The sequence below is a fragment of the Athene noctua genome, chromosome 5, assembly GCF_965140245.1.
Source record: "Athene noctua chromosome 5, bAthNoc1.hap1.1, whole genome shotgun sequence".
NCBI lineage: Eukaryota > Metazoa > Chordata > Aves > Strigiformes > Strigidae > Athene > Athene noctua.
The window spans coordinates 42,548,689-42,565,067 of NC_134041.1; the positions used below are offsets into that span (position 1 = coordinate 42,548,689).

The 16,379-nt window shown below is 38.5% G+C and overlaps 1 protein-coding gene across 2 annotated transcripts in view; it reads right to left on the reverse strand.

Annotated features, from left to right (window-relative positions):
• LRMDA (leucine rich melanocyte differentiation associated) overlaps positions 1-15,943 on the reverse strand; it is a 688,525-nt gene extending 672,582 nt beyond the window's left edge. For both annotated transcript variants that reach the window (XM_074907186.1, XM_074907185.1), the window contains exons 1-2: positions 15,842-15,943; positions 11,397-11,497 (exon numbers count right to left, since the gene is read on the reverse strand). In XM_074907186.1, the coding sequence (XP_074763287.1) occupies positions 11,397-11,497; positions 15,842-15,871 (131 nt within the window). In that variant the 5' untranslated portion in view covers positions 15,872-15,943. The remainder of the gene's footprint in view (positions 1-11,396; positions 11,498-15,841) is intronic.
• Between the last annotated feature and the right edge of the window lie 436 nt (positions 15,944-16,379).

A 16,379-nucleotide genomic window follows, 5' to 3' on the forward strand; every position in this document is an offset into this window, starting at 1 on the left:
GCTGAATATGAGAAGATTATCACTGACAAAGTGCTGAATGCAAGTAGACCAAATACTAGAGTATCACCCCCGAATTTTTATATATTAAAAATATAATTTATATATTATAATATATAAAGGCATTCTACATATATTATAAATATGTTTATATATATAAGACGTTGACTTGTGTGTGTGTTTCTGTGTGTGCACATGTGTATTAAATGCCAGTAAACTACTGACAAAGGCATGCCACACTATGCTTTCTATGAAAAAATGAACTGGAGGTGTGCACACATTCAAGTACTGCTATCTACCAGTGCAGCTCATATATCAGCTGCTCAGGAAAAACATTAGACACTTAAGCACTTGAAGAGAAGCTATTCAAGTTTGGTCCAACTTGCAAGAACTTATCAACTTCACTGAGTTTTGAATGGATTACAAATTATCCCCCTAACATTTGTATCTCTTATTTGTGTTCTTTTAAAAGTGATTTCTATAGTCTTTCACCATAGCAAGGGCTCCTACAAACTTGATCAATGAGATGGTTTAAAATTAACAAATTCATACAGTTGTATTATACAAAGCACATTCACTGCTACCACTTACAGACTCAGTGGGCAATTAAGTTAAAAATAGAGAAGAAATTATAAAGAAAGGAAATGATCTTCCAACTCTACCAGTGAGCAACTCACTCAAGCAAGCATGGTCAAAAAGAATGACCATGAGAAACGAAACAAAAACAGAAATAAAACCCATAAAACTTCACATGATTGCCAGCATCATTTCAGGGATAAAGCCTGCAACTAAGCTAAAACACTGAATTAACTATGACCTTAAATACAGTATAATTATTGTATAGCATGTCTGGCTTGACATGCTGGCTCCTGAGCCTGAGAAAAATGCATGGCCCTTTTGCACTTCTATGCTACTCATTCTTCATGCTTGCATGAGCTAAGGATTTGGGGGGTTGGATTTTTAATCTGAAAAATCATCTCCAAGATAATTTATGTAGAGATGATTTATGTAAAATGCAAGATCTTAAAATGGCACAAACCACACAAGACAAGATGTAACAAATAAGTATGCATAAACAGAAGCTTTGTAAGGATTTTACCTGCCAAATGCCAATTAGCTATTTGTATCATGACCACTCAGCAGGTTTGTTTAATACCAGAGGACACAGACACTTCTTACTCATTGATTGGTAAGCAAAACTAGATCTGCAACTAGATGCTGAGAATCTTGTGTATTGTATTAAGGAGAGAAGATACCTTTCAACAAAACAGAGAGGGAAAGACAGAGACAATAGCTCCAGGGTTAATGCAGGTTCTTCCTTTCAGTCAAGCTCCTTGTCCTCAGACAACAGTTATTTCTGTAGTCCTTCGCTCTTGTTTCACAACAGCAGTGATGAGGAAATACTGTTTTAGAGTAAGAGAGATTAAGGGAGTCAGAAGGCAGGAATGGTCCATCTGATTACTATACTTACAACATATTCTTTATCATGCCTTTCTCTTTAAAAAAAAAAAAAAAAAAAAAAAAAAAAAAAAGGTAGGTCTGAGTCTTAAAATCCAGATAACCATAGACTATGCAGGAGAAGTCACCAAGACATTAATTGCAAACTATTGTCATTCTTTTAAAGCTAAACTAAAACAAATGCATCAAACTATTTCTCCTCCAAATGCCAATACTTTCCATAGATAGCAGTAGTCTTCCATTTATTAACTATTTTCTCTCAACCTGACACAGATTCCTGTCAATCAGAACAGAATTCAAAAACAAAAACTAATTTTTGTTTAAGAGTGATTTCAGTTCTCAGAAGAGGAGCTGGATTGACTGTGCCCCAGAGACCCAGAGAACAAGCACAGATTGTGTGGACTTAGTCTCCAACATCACTCCAAAAACCAATTTTAGTCTCACACAGGAAAGCAGGTCAAGAGAAAGCAGTTCACTCCCCATTCATTCAAACACAAAGAAAAGGATGTGATGCAAACATCAGTTCACTGGGAAATGCTTCACCTCAGTCAAAATGTCTTAACAGCTTTGAGTCAATGGATGCTTAATTATGACATCCATCTGTGTTCAAGTCCAAGGAGTTTGTTACTCACCTTTGTTCAGGAGTACAGATTTCACCTTTACTCATGATTGCCAACAGCCCCTTAGAGATGGATGTCACCAAAAAAAAACAATTTGCATCACCCATCACAGCAATATTCACAAGGTATATTTAAGGATGTAACAGTTTAAGCTCACAGCCTTATTTTACTTAATGTCAAATTGTGCAGTACGTTTAACATTTTTACCAGATTTAACAGCTCTAGTAATTCTCCCAAGAATTCTCCACTACACAGTATGAACACATACTGAACCCCCACCACAGGTTCAGGTAACAAGCTTTTGCCCAATTCTGCCACATGATACAGTCTCAAGACAACTCCCTCCACAATGTTAAGCCTTCTTGACAAAAGCAGAAGAGAAAACAATCTTAGGTTCTGATCTGTCAGATACGGTAAATCAGTGGATAATGGCCAGCACTGGGGGTCAGAGGTATATATACTACAGTGTTTTCACAGTCCGTTAGTGACTACGTGGCCGTAAAAAGTCAAACAAGGATCAATGGACAAAAAGAGAGGCTGTTGGGACTAAGGAAGATAACAGCCACCAGTACAGGATTGAAATACAACAATTTATACTCTAAGTTTGTCCTTACATATTACTGAGTTTGGAAAAATAACTTATCCATCAAAAAAAACAACTTAGATCCTTGGCACAGTATGCTGAAATCAGTGAATACATACTATAAGCCATTAATTTGATATTTTTTTAGTTTAGTCATTCACTGGTCCCCTTCATATCAGCAATAAACCAATAACTGCAAATAAGACACAGCAGGAAAATATACAAGTCACAGAAACATACACAAATAATACTACTTTGTAAAGGCAAATATTCTGTAGTCAGAAAGTATTTAAAGTTGATAACAGAACACAGACATGGCTATTGTATGTGAGACAAGGTATACCTTGAAAGTATTTTTTAATATTATTCAAAGTTTTCAAGGGGAAAAAACAAGTTTTCCTTATACATTACCCAGATCACATCTGGTTCCTGTTGAAATGCCACTTTTCAAAAGGGAGAGGCATGGTGGGAGGGAAGAGGAGGGGAAGAAGAAAGCAAGGAGTAGGTTTAGTTTTGATTGTCTATCAACTATCAAAAGCAGAATTAATACTTGAAGTCTAAAATCCTTTTTGTTACTAGTAGTACCCTCCTTCCATTTTTACTATATACATACACATATAAAACTTCATCTTATACAACTCCCCAGGTATTTCCCATGCAGAAAGCGAACCCATCATTGTACTTGTCTTCAGTCCATCTAGTAGGATAAGACTATTTCACAGTTCTTTTAACAGAAAGATAATTATGCATAAGGTAATCCATAGTGATTAATAAACATATAAGACTTCATCTGAAAGACTATTATATCTGTAAATTTAAAATAATTTAAATTATTCCTTATATATAAATACTTTTTTTAGCAAATTTATTTCCAGCTGAATTGCTTCTCAAGAATTATGTGTTAGTGCACATCTATTTTCAGACATTCATAAAATTTCAATATTACTTTAAAAATATAATCTTGTGCTTACTGGAGGACATCCCTTATGGGCAAACTCTAAGTACCCACCTCAAACTATAAACCTAATCATTTGAACTTCATATATTACCGCAACAGTAAGAAAAGAATTATCAATAATTTATACATTTCAGGTTGCTTAGCTGTGGAAAACGCTATCTCTTTGTTGAAGTCCCTAAATACAGTTCCATTTACCTTGAAACAGTGAATTATTTCAAATATAAAATTTACAAACATTTGTAAACCATTGTTTTTGTAGAGTAAGAAAAAAAAATCTCAGCTACTACTGAACATCTCTTTTTTTAAAGCAATACAAAATCTTCAATACTTAAACATACTAATTCTCTTTTCACATAGTAAACTGTGGTCATGCTTGAAATAAAACAAAAAAACAAGGCAAGTGAAACAGATTAACTGCATAGCTCCAATACACTTACTTCAGACAACATACTATAAATCATCTTGAAACAAAACAGGCAATTATAATGTGCACAAATGTTATGATACTATGCATCTCTACTGGTCCAATGGTTCTAAATTATTGAAACTGATGGCTGAACAAGGGCATATTTTTTCAACACACTTGGATTACTTGAACGATTTTAATTCTTTCTTTAGCTATCCAGTGCTGTGCAGATCTCTCTAATGTCAATAAACAAACACATAGATAGATGTAGTCTGAATTATCTAACAGACATCTAAGGGGATTAAAATATATGACAAAAATGTCCATAGCAATGTGTTTTGTTTGTAAGGAATCATGACTTTTTTTTCCTTCAATACTGTAAGAAGCATCTAAAATTAAAGGGCATACATTTTCCTTCAAAGCATTGAGTTCCTTTCTCCTAACCACCACCCCATATTTCATTCCTCTTCACCTCAGTGTAAAAGAAACAGGAGAGCCATAAGACAGAGTCATTTCAAAACACAATCAGTTATTTGTAAACAATACTTTTTCTCCTGCAGAAAATCTGCAACCCCTAGTTGCAAGAAAAAGCAGCAAGTAAGGTAAATCAATTAGCTTCCTAATTTCTCACCCTCATTTATTTAGCTCTGCACTGTATTTGTCGTAATTGACTATAATTATGTTAATTACTAACTCCAGCATAATTACTATATTTATTGTCATTGAGCACACTATGTACCCAAAGCAAAGCTGGCATTTGTCGGGCATCAAAAAAAAAAAAAAAAAAAATAAAACCACACAACTGTCGGGAGGGGTTTCTCTGAAAACTGGCTGATATACCTTCAGCAAATGAAAGGGCAAAAGAGATTTCATGCAATGCTAGTTTGAAAGCATCGGTTCATTAAGGATATTAATTTTCTGATAACTACACATTTAAGCATGACACACTGGAGCAGTATCTACAGGATTTAGCAATTATTAATGCGTGACAGTTTCAAATGCTAAGTGAATCAATTAAACAGCAGCATTCACAATTTGAGAAGAGATAACTGCTTCATAACTGCCTAAGACTACAATTTTCACATGACAAAAAAGGGCCATTCAGGCTCCTTCAAAACCTGACAGGTCAAGAAAGAAGTTTGAAACAAAAGCACCTTATAACCATCATCTCTCCTCTTTACTTGTCAGATCAACTTTGCTAGTGTCTCCGCTGAAATGGCATCACCATGCCAGCTGCCACAAGGTGATTTTTCATGTCTTGTCAAAGAAATCTTTTATTCTATTTGCTCTGCATTAACATGTTACATTTATTGATCAAGCCCTTTCTGCAGCCACAGCAGGGCACTGTGCTCTTATGCCTAAGGGGGCTTTGATGTCCTGGTGACATTCTAGGCCGAATAATGCACATACTAAATGGATTTAATGCAGAAATGTGTTTGTGCATGACAGCTACATTAATAACAGCCCCTCACACTGATAAATATGCAATGCTACGATTAAGAGTTACCCAATTATGGTGAAAATATTTTTCTACCTTATAAATAAAACCATCAAAAAGTTTTAACAATAGTGCGTTTTCTTCAACATTTTAAAATGCTATAGAGATCAGTCTAAAGGCTTTTTAAAAAATGTCATGCTTTGTTTTGAATTCTGGCTCTTATTTCCATCTCTTTTGTTGTTCGTCTTCCTGTTCTGCATGTCTTATTGCTGCACAGACTGAGAAGGTGGCAAGGAGGAAAAATAAAGAGCCCCATAAAACTGAAGCCCAGTTTCAAGCTGCCACTTGCATATACCCCCAGGCAAGAAAACAGTAGGCAGAAGAGAGAAACAAACAATCTCTAGTCCACAAAGACGATATTACAAAACCTCAACTTTACAAAAATCATGGAGGAACATTACAGACTAGGATTAAAGTTCAAGGGGATGTTTTCATACATACACCCTCTTAATCGGACAGTGGAAAATATGCACAAGCACACACTGTGCAAATTATTCATGCTTCTAGCAGAAATAATCTGCACCCTAGAGAGAGGGAAGAGATATCTGTATCTCCATGAGCACAATTATTGGATTAATCCTCCCTCATTGGCCAAGATTAAAGATGCACTCTCCTTTTCAGCTCATAGCTTAGACCCAGAAGAAATCTCTAAGTAAAACAACTTGCATGTTTAAAACTACTGAGGGCAATATTAGAAGATGGACTTCTCTGAATTGGACTGTAGATGTTATTTTTAAAAACATTTGTACAAAAGCATTTGTACAAAAACAGTCACATTTGTTATTCAAGCACTGGACTGGATTTAGCTTTTAATGTAAAAGGAAAAATTTGGCACAAAGTTATCCAAGACAAACAACCTTTGAATAGTTTGGGGTTTTTTTTCTCTCTACAAAACAGCAAGATGCATCTAAAAAAAATCTTTGTATTTCATCCAAATCTCTACTCCCTACCTACATTACATCCTTCCTAATTATACATTCCTTTCTTTATTTTCACCAGTGATTATTATTTACCTCTTTTTTCTAATGAAATCTTTAACTTTTAATGATTAACAGTAATTTTTCATTCCCCCTTAAATCCTTTTCAGCAATGCCTCCCAACAACACTAACACTGGCACATCAGTGACTTTCCTTCCCATACTCCATGCTTTCATTAAATGGGACCCAGAGAATGATTTCCACATATTATGAAACAAAATAGTGGCCTTTACAGTACTCTATTATCAGGGAAGGCTATCAAATACAGTTGCCATGAGAGATTCAGGAGATTTCCAAAGCAAAACATCTCTGTTCCTGAAACATGCCTTATTGAAAACACACAGTGTAAATAGTTCATTTCTAAAATAGCTGAAAAACACTAACAATATAAAATCAGAAGAGCTGCTACAACTGAGGCCATTTTATGATGACCACGCCAATAAAGCTGCAGAATCATAGAATAATTTACGTTGGAAGAAGCATCTAGAGGTCATCTAGTCCAATCCCCTGCTCAGAGCAGGGTGACTTCAAAGTTGGATTAGGTTGCTTGGGGCTTTTTCCAATTGCACTTGGAATATCACCCAGGATGGAGATTCCACAGCCCCTCTGGGCACCTCTTACATTCAACCTTTCACATAGTGAAGCATTTCCTTACAAACAGTTGGAAATTCCCTTGCCAAAACCTGTGACAACTGCCTCTTGTCCTTTTGCTGTACATCTGACAAGAGTTTGGTTCCATCTTCTTCATAACCCCGCCTTAGTCCCCAAAAGAAACAAAAGACATTAGAAACTATTTAAACAAAATCTGTAAGGAAAACAGCGTGAGAAGAAGTAATTCATAAGTGGACTATAGCAGTCTGGGGTTGAAGGATTTCTGTCCACTAGTGTGTAAACAAGAGACAATCCAGTGGCACTGTATCTTGCTCATTACAATTAGAATGCTTTTAAGTACACATTAGCTTTTCCCTTTGCCTCATACACAATAAATTGGTGTTACTCCTCTTTTTTCCCCAACATACCCACAAAACGTTCCCTTTTGCCATTCACCTCTATCCTTCCTTTCTCTTCTAGGGAAAAGGGGAGATGTGTAACCATTGTGACTGGTAACAGTCACTTGGCTTTGGCTGCCAGAAGAGAGGTGGATCCATGTATCACTCAGTGTTATCAAGGAGAGACACTAGTTATTGGTCAAAGGCAAACAAAAAAGACAGTTCTTTTAAAGAGCAACTTTTTTGTGACTATTTAATCAAGTATTGTTATTAGATTTACACATCTGATGCAGAAACAATTAAGCATCTACATAGGCCCAAATTTTTCTGAGTAACAAGGAAGGTGTTCTAGCCTGGGAAGAACTCTGAGGTCAGAAAAAAATCGGTGAAAAAAATATACATTTTCCTCTCTAATAAATTGCCAGTACAAAAGAACTAATGACAACCCTCCCCTCCTCCAATTTAGTTCTCCAGTCCTGTGTACATTTATGCGTTTACATCACACACAAGAAGAAAAAAAAACAGAGAAATCTGAGTAACAAAGCCACCACACATAAGAACATTGAATCCACAAAATTACTCTTCTTTACAGAAAAAAAGAAGAAAGAAATGTCAAAACAACGAACAATTAGAAGATATCCCTAATTTTAAAAAAATTATTATCCAAATGTGTATCGACTCAAATGTAAAAAAAAAAAAAAAAAAAAAGGAGGGCAGGAGGAAGAAACTCCATGGTTTGTACAAAACAACAAGTTGTATTTCCCAGAAAAACATAACAGCATCTCTTGAAACATGCTAAAGGACAAGCTTGGCAAAAGTTGTTTGCGTGTAAGTCACAAAATATAGTAGGTTTGACTAATTCTTTCCCACTAACAGCATCAGTCAGACTTCCCACCTTTTCCTATTCTCCAGTACACCTGGATAAGTCTCTGAAAACACACCTTTACAGTGGAAAGCCTTAAATAGCAAAATAATTTACCTGGCTCTATACTGACTTCTGCAACAAAGATATCTACATTATAGTGGTATCAAAATCAGTACAATTCACTAAAGCAATTGTTCAATCAAGTATTACATTATACCAGTTGCATAAGAAAGTTTTATGACATCCATATCATGCTGTACAAATACATCTTTCTGACAAGAGTCTCTTACATGGACAAACGTGTGTGCGTGCACAGAGTAAAGACTGCAGGTCTACAACTGCACACGACTCCTGGTTCAGAACGGAAAGCACTGTCTTGTAAGAAGTTTGCTGCCAGCTGACCACAAAGCTGAACACATTACTACAACAGACAGTTCTCTTTCTCTCCATGCAGCTACACCCATGATAGCAACATCAAACAACATGGCTGCAAATACTAATGTCCACAAAATAATACTAAAAAAAGAAAAATCTTCCCTCTATGCTCAATTTCTTAAATTCTGAATGTAACTGTTAGGTTGTCAGAAATTCTGTTGATACTTTTACAGAACAGAATTTATTGTCTACTACAGGAAGATGATTCCTTCCCAAAATACAAGTGGTAGTAGCCATACTTACAGAGGATAGGACACAGATACCCTATATGCAAAATAACATTAAAAAAAAGGTTGGTAAGTACTTATTTACTGCCTAACACTGAGAACAGGTAACTGTTGAATATTTAAGCATTTCTCTGGTTTAAGTATGGGCTAAAAAATTAGTGACCACTGACATTTTTTTTTCTTTTTTTTCCTTTCAAAGAATACACACAGTCTCATCTAATAATGAATCACATTATAATAAAAACTAACATCTTTACTGCAAATAACTATCGTGCCAGCAAAGCACAATATTCTCTTTATTTTTTCTTAGATGTTGATCACCTTTGATCTTCTTCACTCAGCTTGTGCCCTTACCAGCAGATAGCATGTTCTTATAGAAAAATCAAACTTTTTTTTTGAAGAGACACTTAGTTTCTTCCCCACTAAAAACAACATAAACTAAACTTTTCAAATTATGCATTAACTGATAAAAATCATAAAACTCATCTCTATACTACAGCACTGTCAGATTTTTCAAGCAATAATATTTGTTTAAAGAAGATGACAATGATCTTGCTGTTTACACTTGCTTCAACAGCTGTCCAAGACATCTCTTCTATATTCACATTCATTTAAGGCTATTACATTTATTCTACATCTTACCTAACTCCCTCTATAATATGCAAGCACAGTGTTCATATATGAGTGCAGACCAGTCTGAACAGCTACTGTATAAATACTTTATTCTTAGTTTCTATATGCTTAGTATACCTATCACAGCTCTAAGAAACCATTACTGATCTTTAATTTAGGATTACCTTCCCTAAACTAAAAATGAAAAAAGAAAAAACAAACACACACGTACCAAAAAAAACCAAAACAAAACACAAAACAAAAACAAACATCTCTCCCCTTCCCTCAGATCTGATTTCTGGCCTTAGAATACTTTTACAGCTTTACAACATCAAGCTATCCTACATCAAAAGTTGATTGCAGCTACCCCAAAACTAGCACTTTCTCTCATGTTTCCCCACAAAAGGTTTTAACACACTTTTTTTCCCTCCAACACCAATAAAATCAAATTATATTCCTTCTGAAAAACAGGCTAAGGGATAGTGTTTTAGGTAGAGAAGGAAAGGATAAAAACAGATCTGAGAAACAGTTAAGTTCTCTGTGAAAACATGAACTAATGACAAAGTTTTAAAGTGATATTTTCACAGCTAGATTTAATGTTCTTGCATTAAATGAAAGGCACAAACTTTTTTTTTGCTCCAGAGGTAGTACCTCTAGAGGTGTAAAGAAGAAGCAGTCTTGTTGACAACATGTTAAATCTTAATACCCACACAGAACTTGAATTATCTTAATGACAAAATGAAAAAATGCCCATTTGATTCCCTCCCCCAGGAAAATTCTCCCTTCTAATTACAATTTCCACAGTCATAGTAATCAGCCAGAAGACAGTAACAATCCACAGGTTGTTTAGTGTCTCCTTTGCTCTACTACCTCTTGCATGTAGGACTCAGTCTTTCAGAGTTGACAGTGGCTCAGGATAACACTTATGAGCGTTAGGTAAGTTAAAACCAGTAGTTGTTCCCCCTAGGAGAACAAGGCACCAGCACACTACTTGTATGTGTCTTACTCCTCACAAGCAGACTCTAGGCTTATCCTCAATAAAATAAAAAGGAACACTCAAAAGAGTCTAATCCTACAACTGAAAAACTATGCTTTTTCTTAAACAGACAACTACACTCGATTCCTTTCTCCCTACTGACCTACAGAGCTGCCAACCTGAAAGATACAGTGCTGAACCTCACCAGGCTCTCTCACAAGGATTAAACAGAAAAAGATACTGTAATAACTAACAGGAATACTACAGAATTCTAAATCAATCCATATATTAAAATAATTAGAATTTATTTAGAAATTCTAACTGCACTTAGTTGTAGCACTTAACTACACAGCTTCCCAAAAATAAAATCATACAACAAAAACACATCATCTGAGAAAAGAGTATTACAAACCATTTATGGTAATAACCAGAGATCTACAAACAAAAAGAAGTGAGAGAAGCACACACTTACTTGTATTTTGGTTAAGAACAACTCACTTTTGATCCCATTCTTCACTTCTTCAGGTTAATGATGCTTATTTTCCATTTTGAGCAGAGAACAAACCATAAGCTCCTCACCAGACATCATTTGTGTTAACACGAGAAATTTCCAGACTCACCTGGTTATTTGTGTTCTAAGTATGCAATAAAAGAAGATAAACATTGCCTATAAAACAGCGTCGCTCACTCGATAACAACTAAATGGACCTGACAGTGATAAAAAAATATTAAATATTCTATTTTTGGAGTTGATGTCCCATATTGCACTTGAAAATTTATACATTGACACATACCTTAACAAGTTGAAACTAAGATCTAGCCTTTTTGCCATACGTCCATATTTTGTTCCTAGGAATTCTGGAATTTCTTCACAGTCTTGACTAATGAAGGACACCTGAGAATTGGAAGCAAAAAGGAAGTATTTTGTAAGCAGATTATTTAATTTCCTGTCCAGATTCTGTCTCATTGATCCGATAACAATACACAATAAATATTTGTGATAGCTTAAAGCTATATCACTTTTACTTCCACAGAATCTATCACAATCTCATTTTCCTATTGATACAGTCAGCTTATTATTTATTACACCTATAGTCTTACGTACAATTTGTTGTCTCCTTTCAGGTAAAAATAATTTGATCAAATACACTCCATTTCTTCTATTTCACTGTTAATACTTAGATATAACATTACATTGTATTACCATTCTGATAAACTCCAGAAGAAAATTTTTTGAAAGACCGGAAGCCATTCAAAGGACTTTCTAGTTTGCCTCAGTACACAACACACTAAGATCACTTTAGAAAGTTTGGTCCAGAAATACCTAAGCAGTGTACTGTCAATCCATCCTCATAATCACTCCTTGAGGAGTTTATTATTCCCAATGATATGCTAGAGACAGAGCAAGAGGAATGCCCAAGATCTGAAAAAACAAGCATACAACTTTTTTCAGACAGCCATGTAAGTCTTAAAGATTTCTGGTTTCAATACTTATCATGCTTCTCCTTATATCCAAAATACTTGTGAATGTCTTTCCTCTTTTTCATCCCAGCTCATCTAACCTACCTTTAACAAACATAGGAAGAATTAGCAGTAGCAAAACCACAGTCTACTCAGCTTTTTTTTTTTTGTAGCCAGAATGAAGTGAGTGATAGTATTTCTGGAAAAAACACAAACAATAAAACAGCTAAACTTTTTCTATTCTCTAGGCTGTATTGTCTTAGAAGTCTTTGGTTTGATTTCTTCAAAGAATCCCCAAAATGCCTGCCGAACTTATTGTCATGAATTCTACACATCTGTATTTGCTCATCCTCCCAATGTTCAAAATATCAGTATAAACACTGACATTTCAGTTTTCATTCAAAAGAAATCTTAGCTGCCTTTAAATGGCAACTTGCTAGTTAAGCAGAGTTCAACAGTGTTAGACCACTATCTATATTATCTAAATATTTAATATAAAGTCAATTTCAAGAACATATACCATTGGTCTAAAAGATGTTAGATTAAAGATATGCAAAAATGTCAGACAAACTTTGTTGTAACAGTATTTCATTCTTTTAAAAAAGAGACTCCTCTGCAGAACAGACTGACAGTATGTACTTTTGCAAGTCATCCCGGTCTCTTACACTCTAAAAATTATTGCAATATGATAATACTATATTGCATCCCATTTAATTCATTTTGTTCAATAATGTCAACAAATAAAGCTGACAAGAGCGACATAATTTTTGCAAGCAGAAAACAGGTAGCTTGAAACAGTTTAACAACTTCTTCCCCTTGTTAAACCATTACCTGCTCTTGCAATAAATTCTACTACTAGACATACATGTGACTTTAGCAAATATAAGGACAAAAGGGAAAGGAACTGTTTTGGGTAGTTGGCATCCAAGTGGTTTGGACATAACAGAAACCATTTTGCAGAATTTATTGAATAAAATATGTTGGGTTTTTTCCTCCAGTTTTCATCCAAGACAGCCACAATGCCCAACATACATGCAGGTATGCTACAAGAATTGCTTCATTCTTCACTGAATGGTAGGTTTCTTTAAGCTAATGATTGCAAACCCTTGGAAAGACATCACATTAACAGAAAATGAATACTCTGGATAAAGCATCTATTCCAGTGTAACACATTGAAATAGAAACAACTAAAATACGATGCCTACTAACACTAAGAGTACAAGACCATCTTGAGCAACCACAAACATAACAAGAGCACAGACCACCACTTTTCACCCAGGGAGGAATGGTGCAGAAGTAGCAAGAGACTCTGACCTGCATTCGCACTGCTTCAGAAACTTCCCTGGCCATAAATGTTCTACTTCCACAACAACAGAAATTGAAGAAAAGAGTTCATACGAGTGTGTTTTGGAGCACACAGGAGGCAAAATACATAAAATGTGGCAAAGCTTCAGCCTTTGAACTGTTATCATATACAAATATACTTGCATGACTAGTACAAAGTGATTATTCACAGGCATATTTGCAGATGAAATACAGTTGTCATGACCTTTTAATGCTGAGGCCTTGTAGAAGGTATTTTATTTCCACAAAGTTCACTTCAGCACACTCACAGTACAAGCACCTTTTTCAATTTAAAACAAACAGATTCACTTTTCCTCAAAATACACAAAGTGCATTCAACTTCAGATCTTTATACACCATATACATCAACGTGCTTCCGATACCCAAGAACGCCCTTTACTGTAAGAACAGTAGCAACTGCCAGTGATGCAATACACGATAAGCCTTTTTGAACAAGTTTTCAAGAGTTATTTTGCCACTCTTCTGTTCTTTTATTCATTGAACAACGCTGATATAAAATAAGACTTCAGTAGTCAGGATAACAGAAGAATAACATTTCTTCATTTGGATTCTTTGAGTTTCAAATCATTTACCCAGAAAACAATAAGATGTACATAATTCAGTATTCTTCCTTTTGCATCCATCTCAAATACCCTCAAACTGGGTATGATTTTTCAAGTACATAACCTTGTCATCACCAGATGTCATCACAGAGATGAGAGCAAGAGTACTTTTCCCAAGACTCCTCAGCCCTCTAGGTGCAAGCACATAAGTAACGAGATTTCTTAGGATTTTCTATACCAGTCATAGAACATCATGTGGGATTAAAAACCGGATGTATATGTTTCCATTGCCTAATTCTCCAACTCAAATCTAATACAGGTTGGTCACAGTCAACCATTCTTACTACTGGTGCCCTGCTCAATATCCCACTGAAATGTTCAGAAAGTTTCCCACAAAGCCCAGCAACAGATAGGCAATGGACATCTCAGATATTCTTGCAGACTCTTCAACATAGTGTATGTAATTTGGGAAAAAAAATATGGTTTTACAAAATATTTAAAACTTAAGTTAACCAGTCAATAGCAGTTGCAGCTCTCTTCTGCTTTAGTTTCAGAGATTACCATTTAATTTCTGCAATCATTTCACAATGACACTGTAATCTTAATATCTCATAAAGTAACATCTTTCTTAAAGAATGTAACTAAATAGGTCGCGTATGAACTCTAGATATTGCATATTCCCTTCCACTGAAGGGAATTACATTTGGAGAATATTTCCAGTCAGTTGAGCATTATATTTTACTCTATGCTGCTAGAAGATTGTATGTTAGGCACATAGCCAAATTAAGAATATGCTTCACTTGAAGGGGCTCAAGGCATGCTCAAGGAAAGAGGGCAGCATGTTACTCAGTGCCATAGTGCACTACAGAGACCACAAGAACCGTTTCCTGCAGCAGCTGCAAAATGAACCAATTGCCTCCGTATCACACACACACACACATTTACATGAATTCCACACAGAAATTGCGACCCGATTAAAGAAGCAATTAGATGGGCAGTACCTCGGTTTAAAGGCAAACCATTCTCAAAAAGACGAGGTTTCATTTATTCGGGGGGGGGGGGGGGGGGGAATATTTTGCTTGTTTTAGTTACAGGTTCAGCAGTAATGAGAACCATTTTTAGCCCGGCAATTTTTCAGTAGCCAAATAAGGCACAGGGTGAAGGCCAGTAGGATCTGTTTTACTTCCCAAGTTCTCTCTTTAACCAAAACGAACCATACAGTGTTTCCTCCCAGCAGGAACAACACTTGGCATATTTCGGCCCTTCCCCTCCAGTTTATTCCCGCAGCCTATTCCAAACCGGGAGCGGCGGGGCCCAAGACCAACCGGAGGTAGCTCTGGAGCCCCTCAGGCGGCTCGGCCCGCCGGGCCCCGCGGCCGGTCTTGCAGGGGAGTGAGCGGGCGGGCCCAGGCACCCGCCTGTTGCGCCTGACCGGGCTACGGCTCACAGGCAGAGCGGTAACCGCCGCGCTGGCCGCGCCGGGGCTCGGCCCCCGCCCGTTCAGCGCAGAGCCGGGCACACAGGCGCGCCCCCAGCCCGCGCCGCTCCGAGCGCACCCCCGGGGCCGCCCCGCCTCCTCCCCCTCGCCCGCCGCCGCGGGGGCAGGGGCGGCTTCTCGGCTCTTCCCCCGCGGCGGTTCGGAGCAGCGTGCTTGCGAGAGGGGCGATACCTGAGCAGCGTCCTGCGGCGCGGGGCCTACGCGCGGCTGGAAACTAAAAGGCTCCAGCCCCGTGCGAGCCCGGCCCCGGCCGCGCGGCGGGCAGCCGGCGGGGAACTCGAGCAGCCGCTACCGGCGCCGGGGGCGGGGACGCGCCGGCCGGGGTGGGCTGCCCCCGGCAGGTGGGGCGGCCGTGGCGCTCGGGAACACTTACTTGGGCTCCGCTCACCACGACCCCTGCCATGGCTGCGGGGGCCGCCGCGCCGGGGCTTCCGCGGGCTCGGGGCTGGGCCGGGGCCGCCGCCGCTCCCTCGCAGCAGTCAGCTGACGCGGGCGGAAGCGCGGCCGGGCCGCGGGCGGGGGCGGCGGCAGCGCGGCACTCCGGCCGCCACCTGCGGCGGGGCTGAGCGCGGCCGCGGGGAGCTCCGCGGCCGTCCGGCGGCCGCTTCGGGCCCCCACGCTGGTCGCCCTGAGGCCCAGCCGTGGGCCTCCCGGCAGGACCGTCCCGCTGGGGCAGGACGGGCGCGCCCCGGTGCTGGCAGCGGCGCGGGAGGGGTCCCGGCCCGGCGGCGGCTCCAGGCCCCGCTGCGGCGCCTTGCCCGGGGCGAAGGTCCGACCGCCGCGTGTCAGCAGCACTCGGCTGAGGCTGCCTGTGGGGTTGGAACCGCGGCGAACAGCCCTGGGCAGAAGTGACGGAAATAGCGGGCAGGTGTGACAGGGACGAAGGAACTGGGGCCTGGATTTCTTGCCCC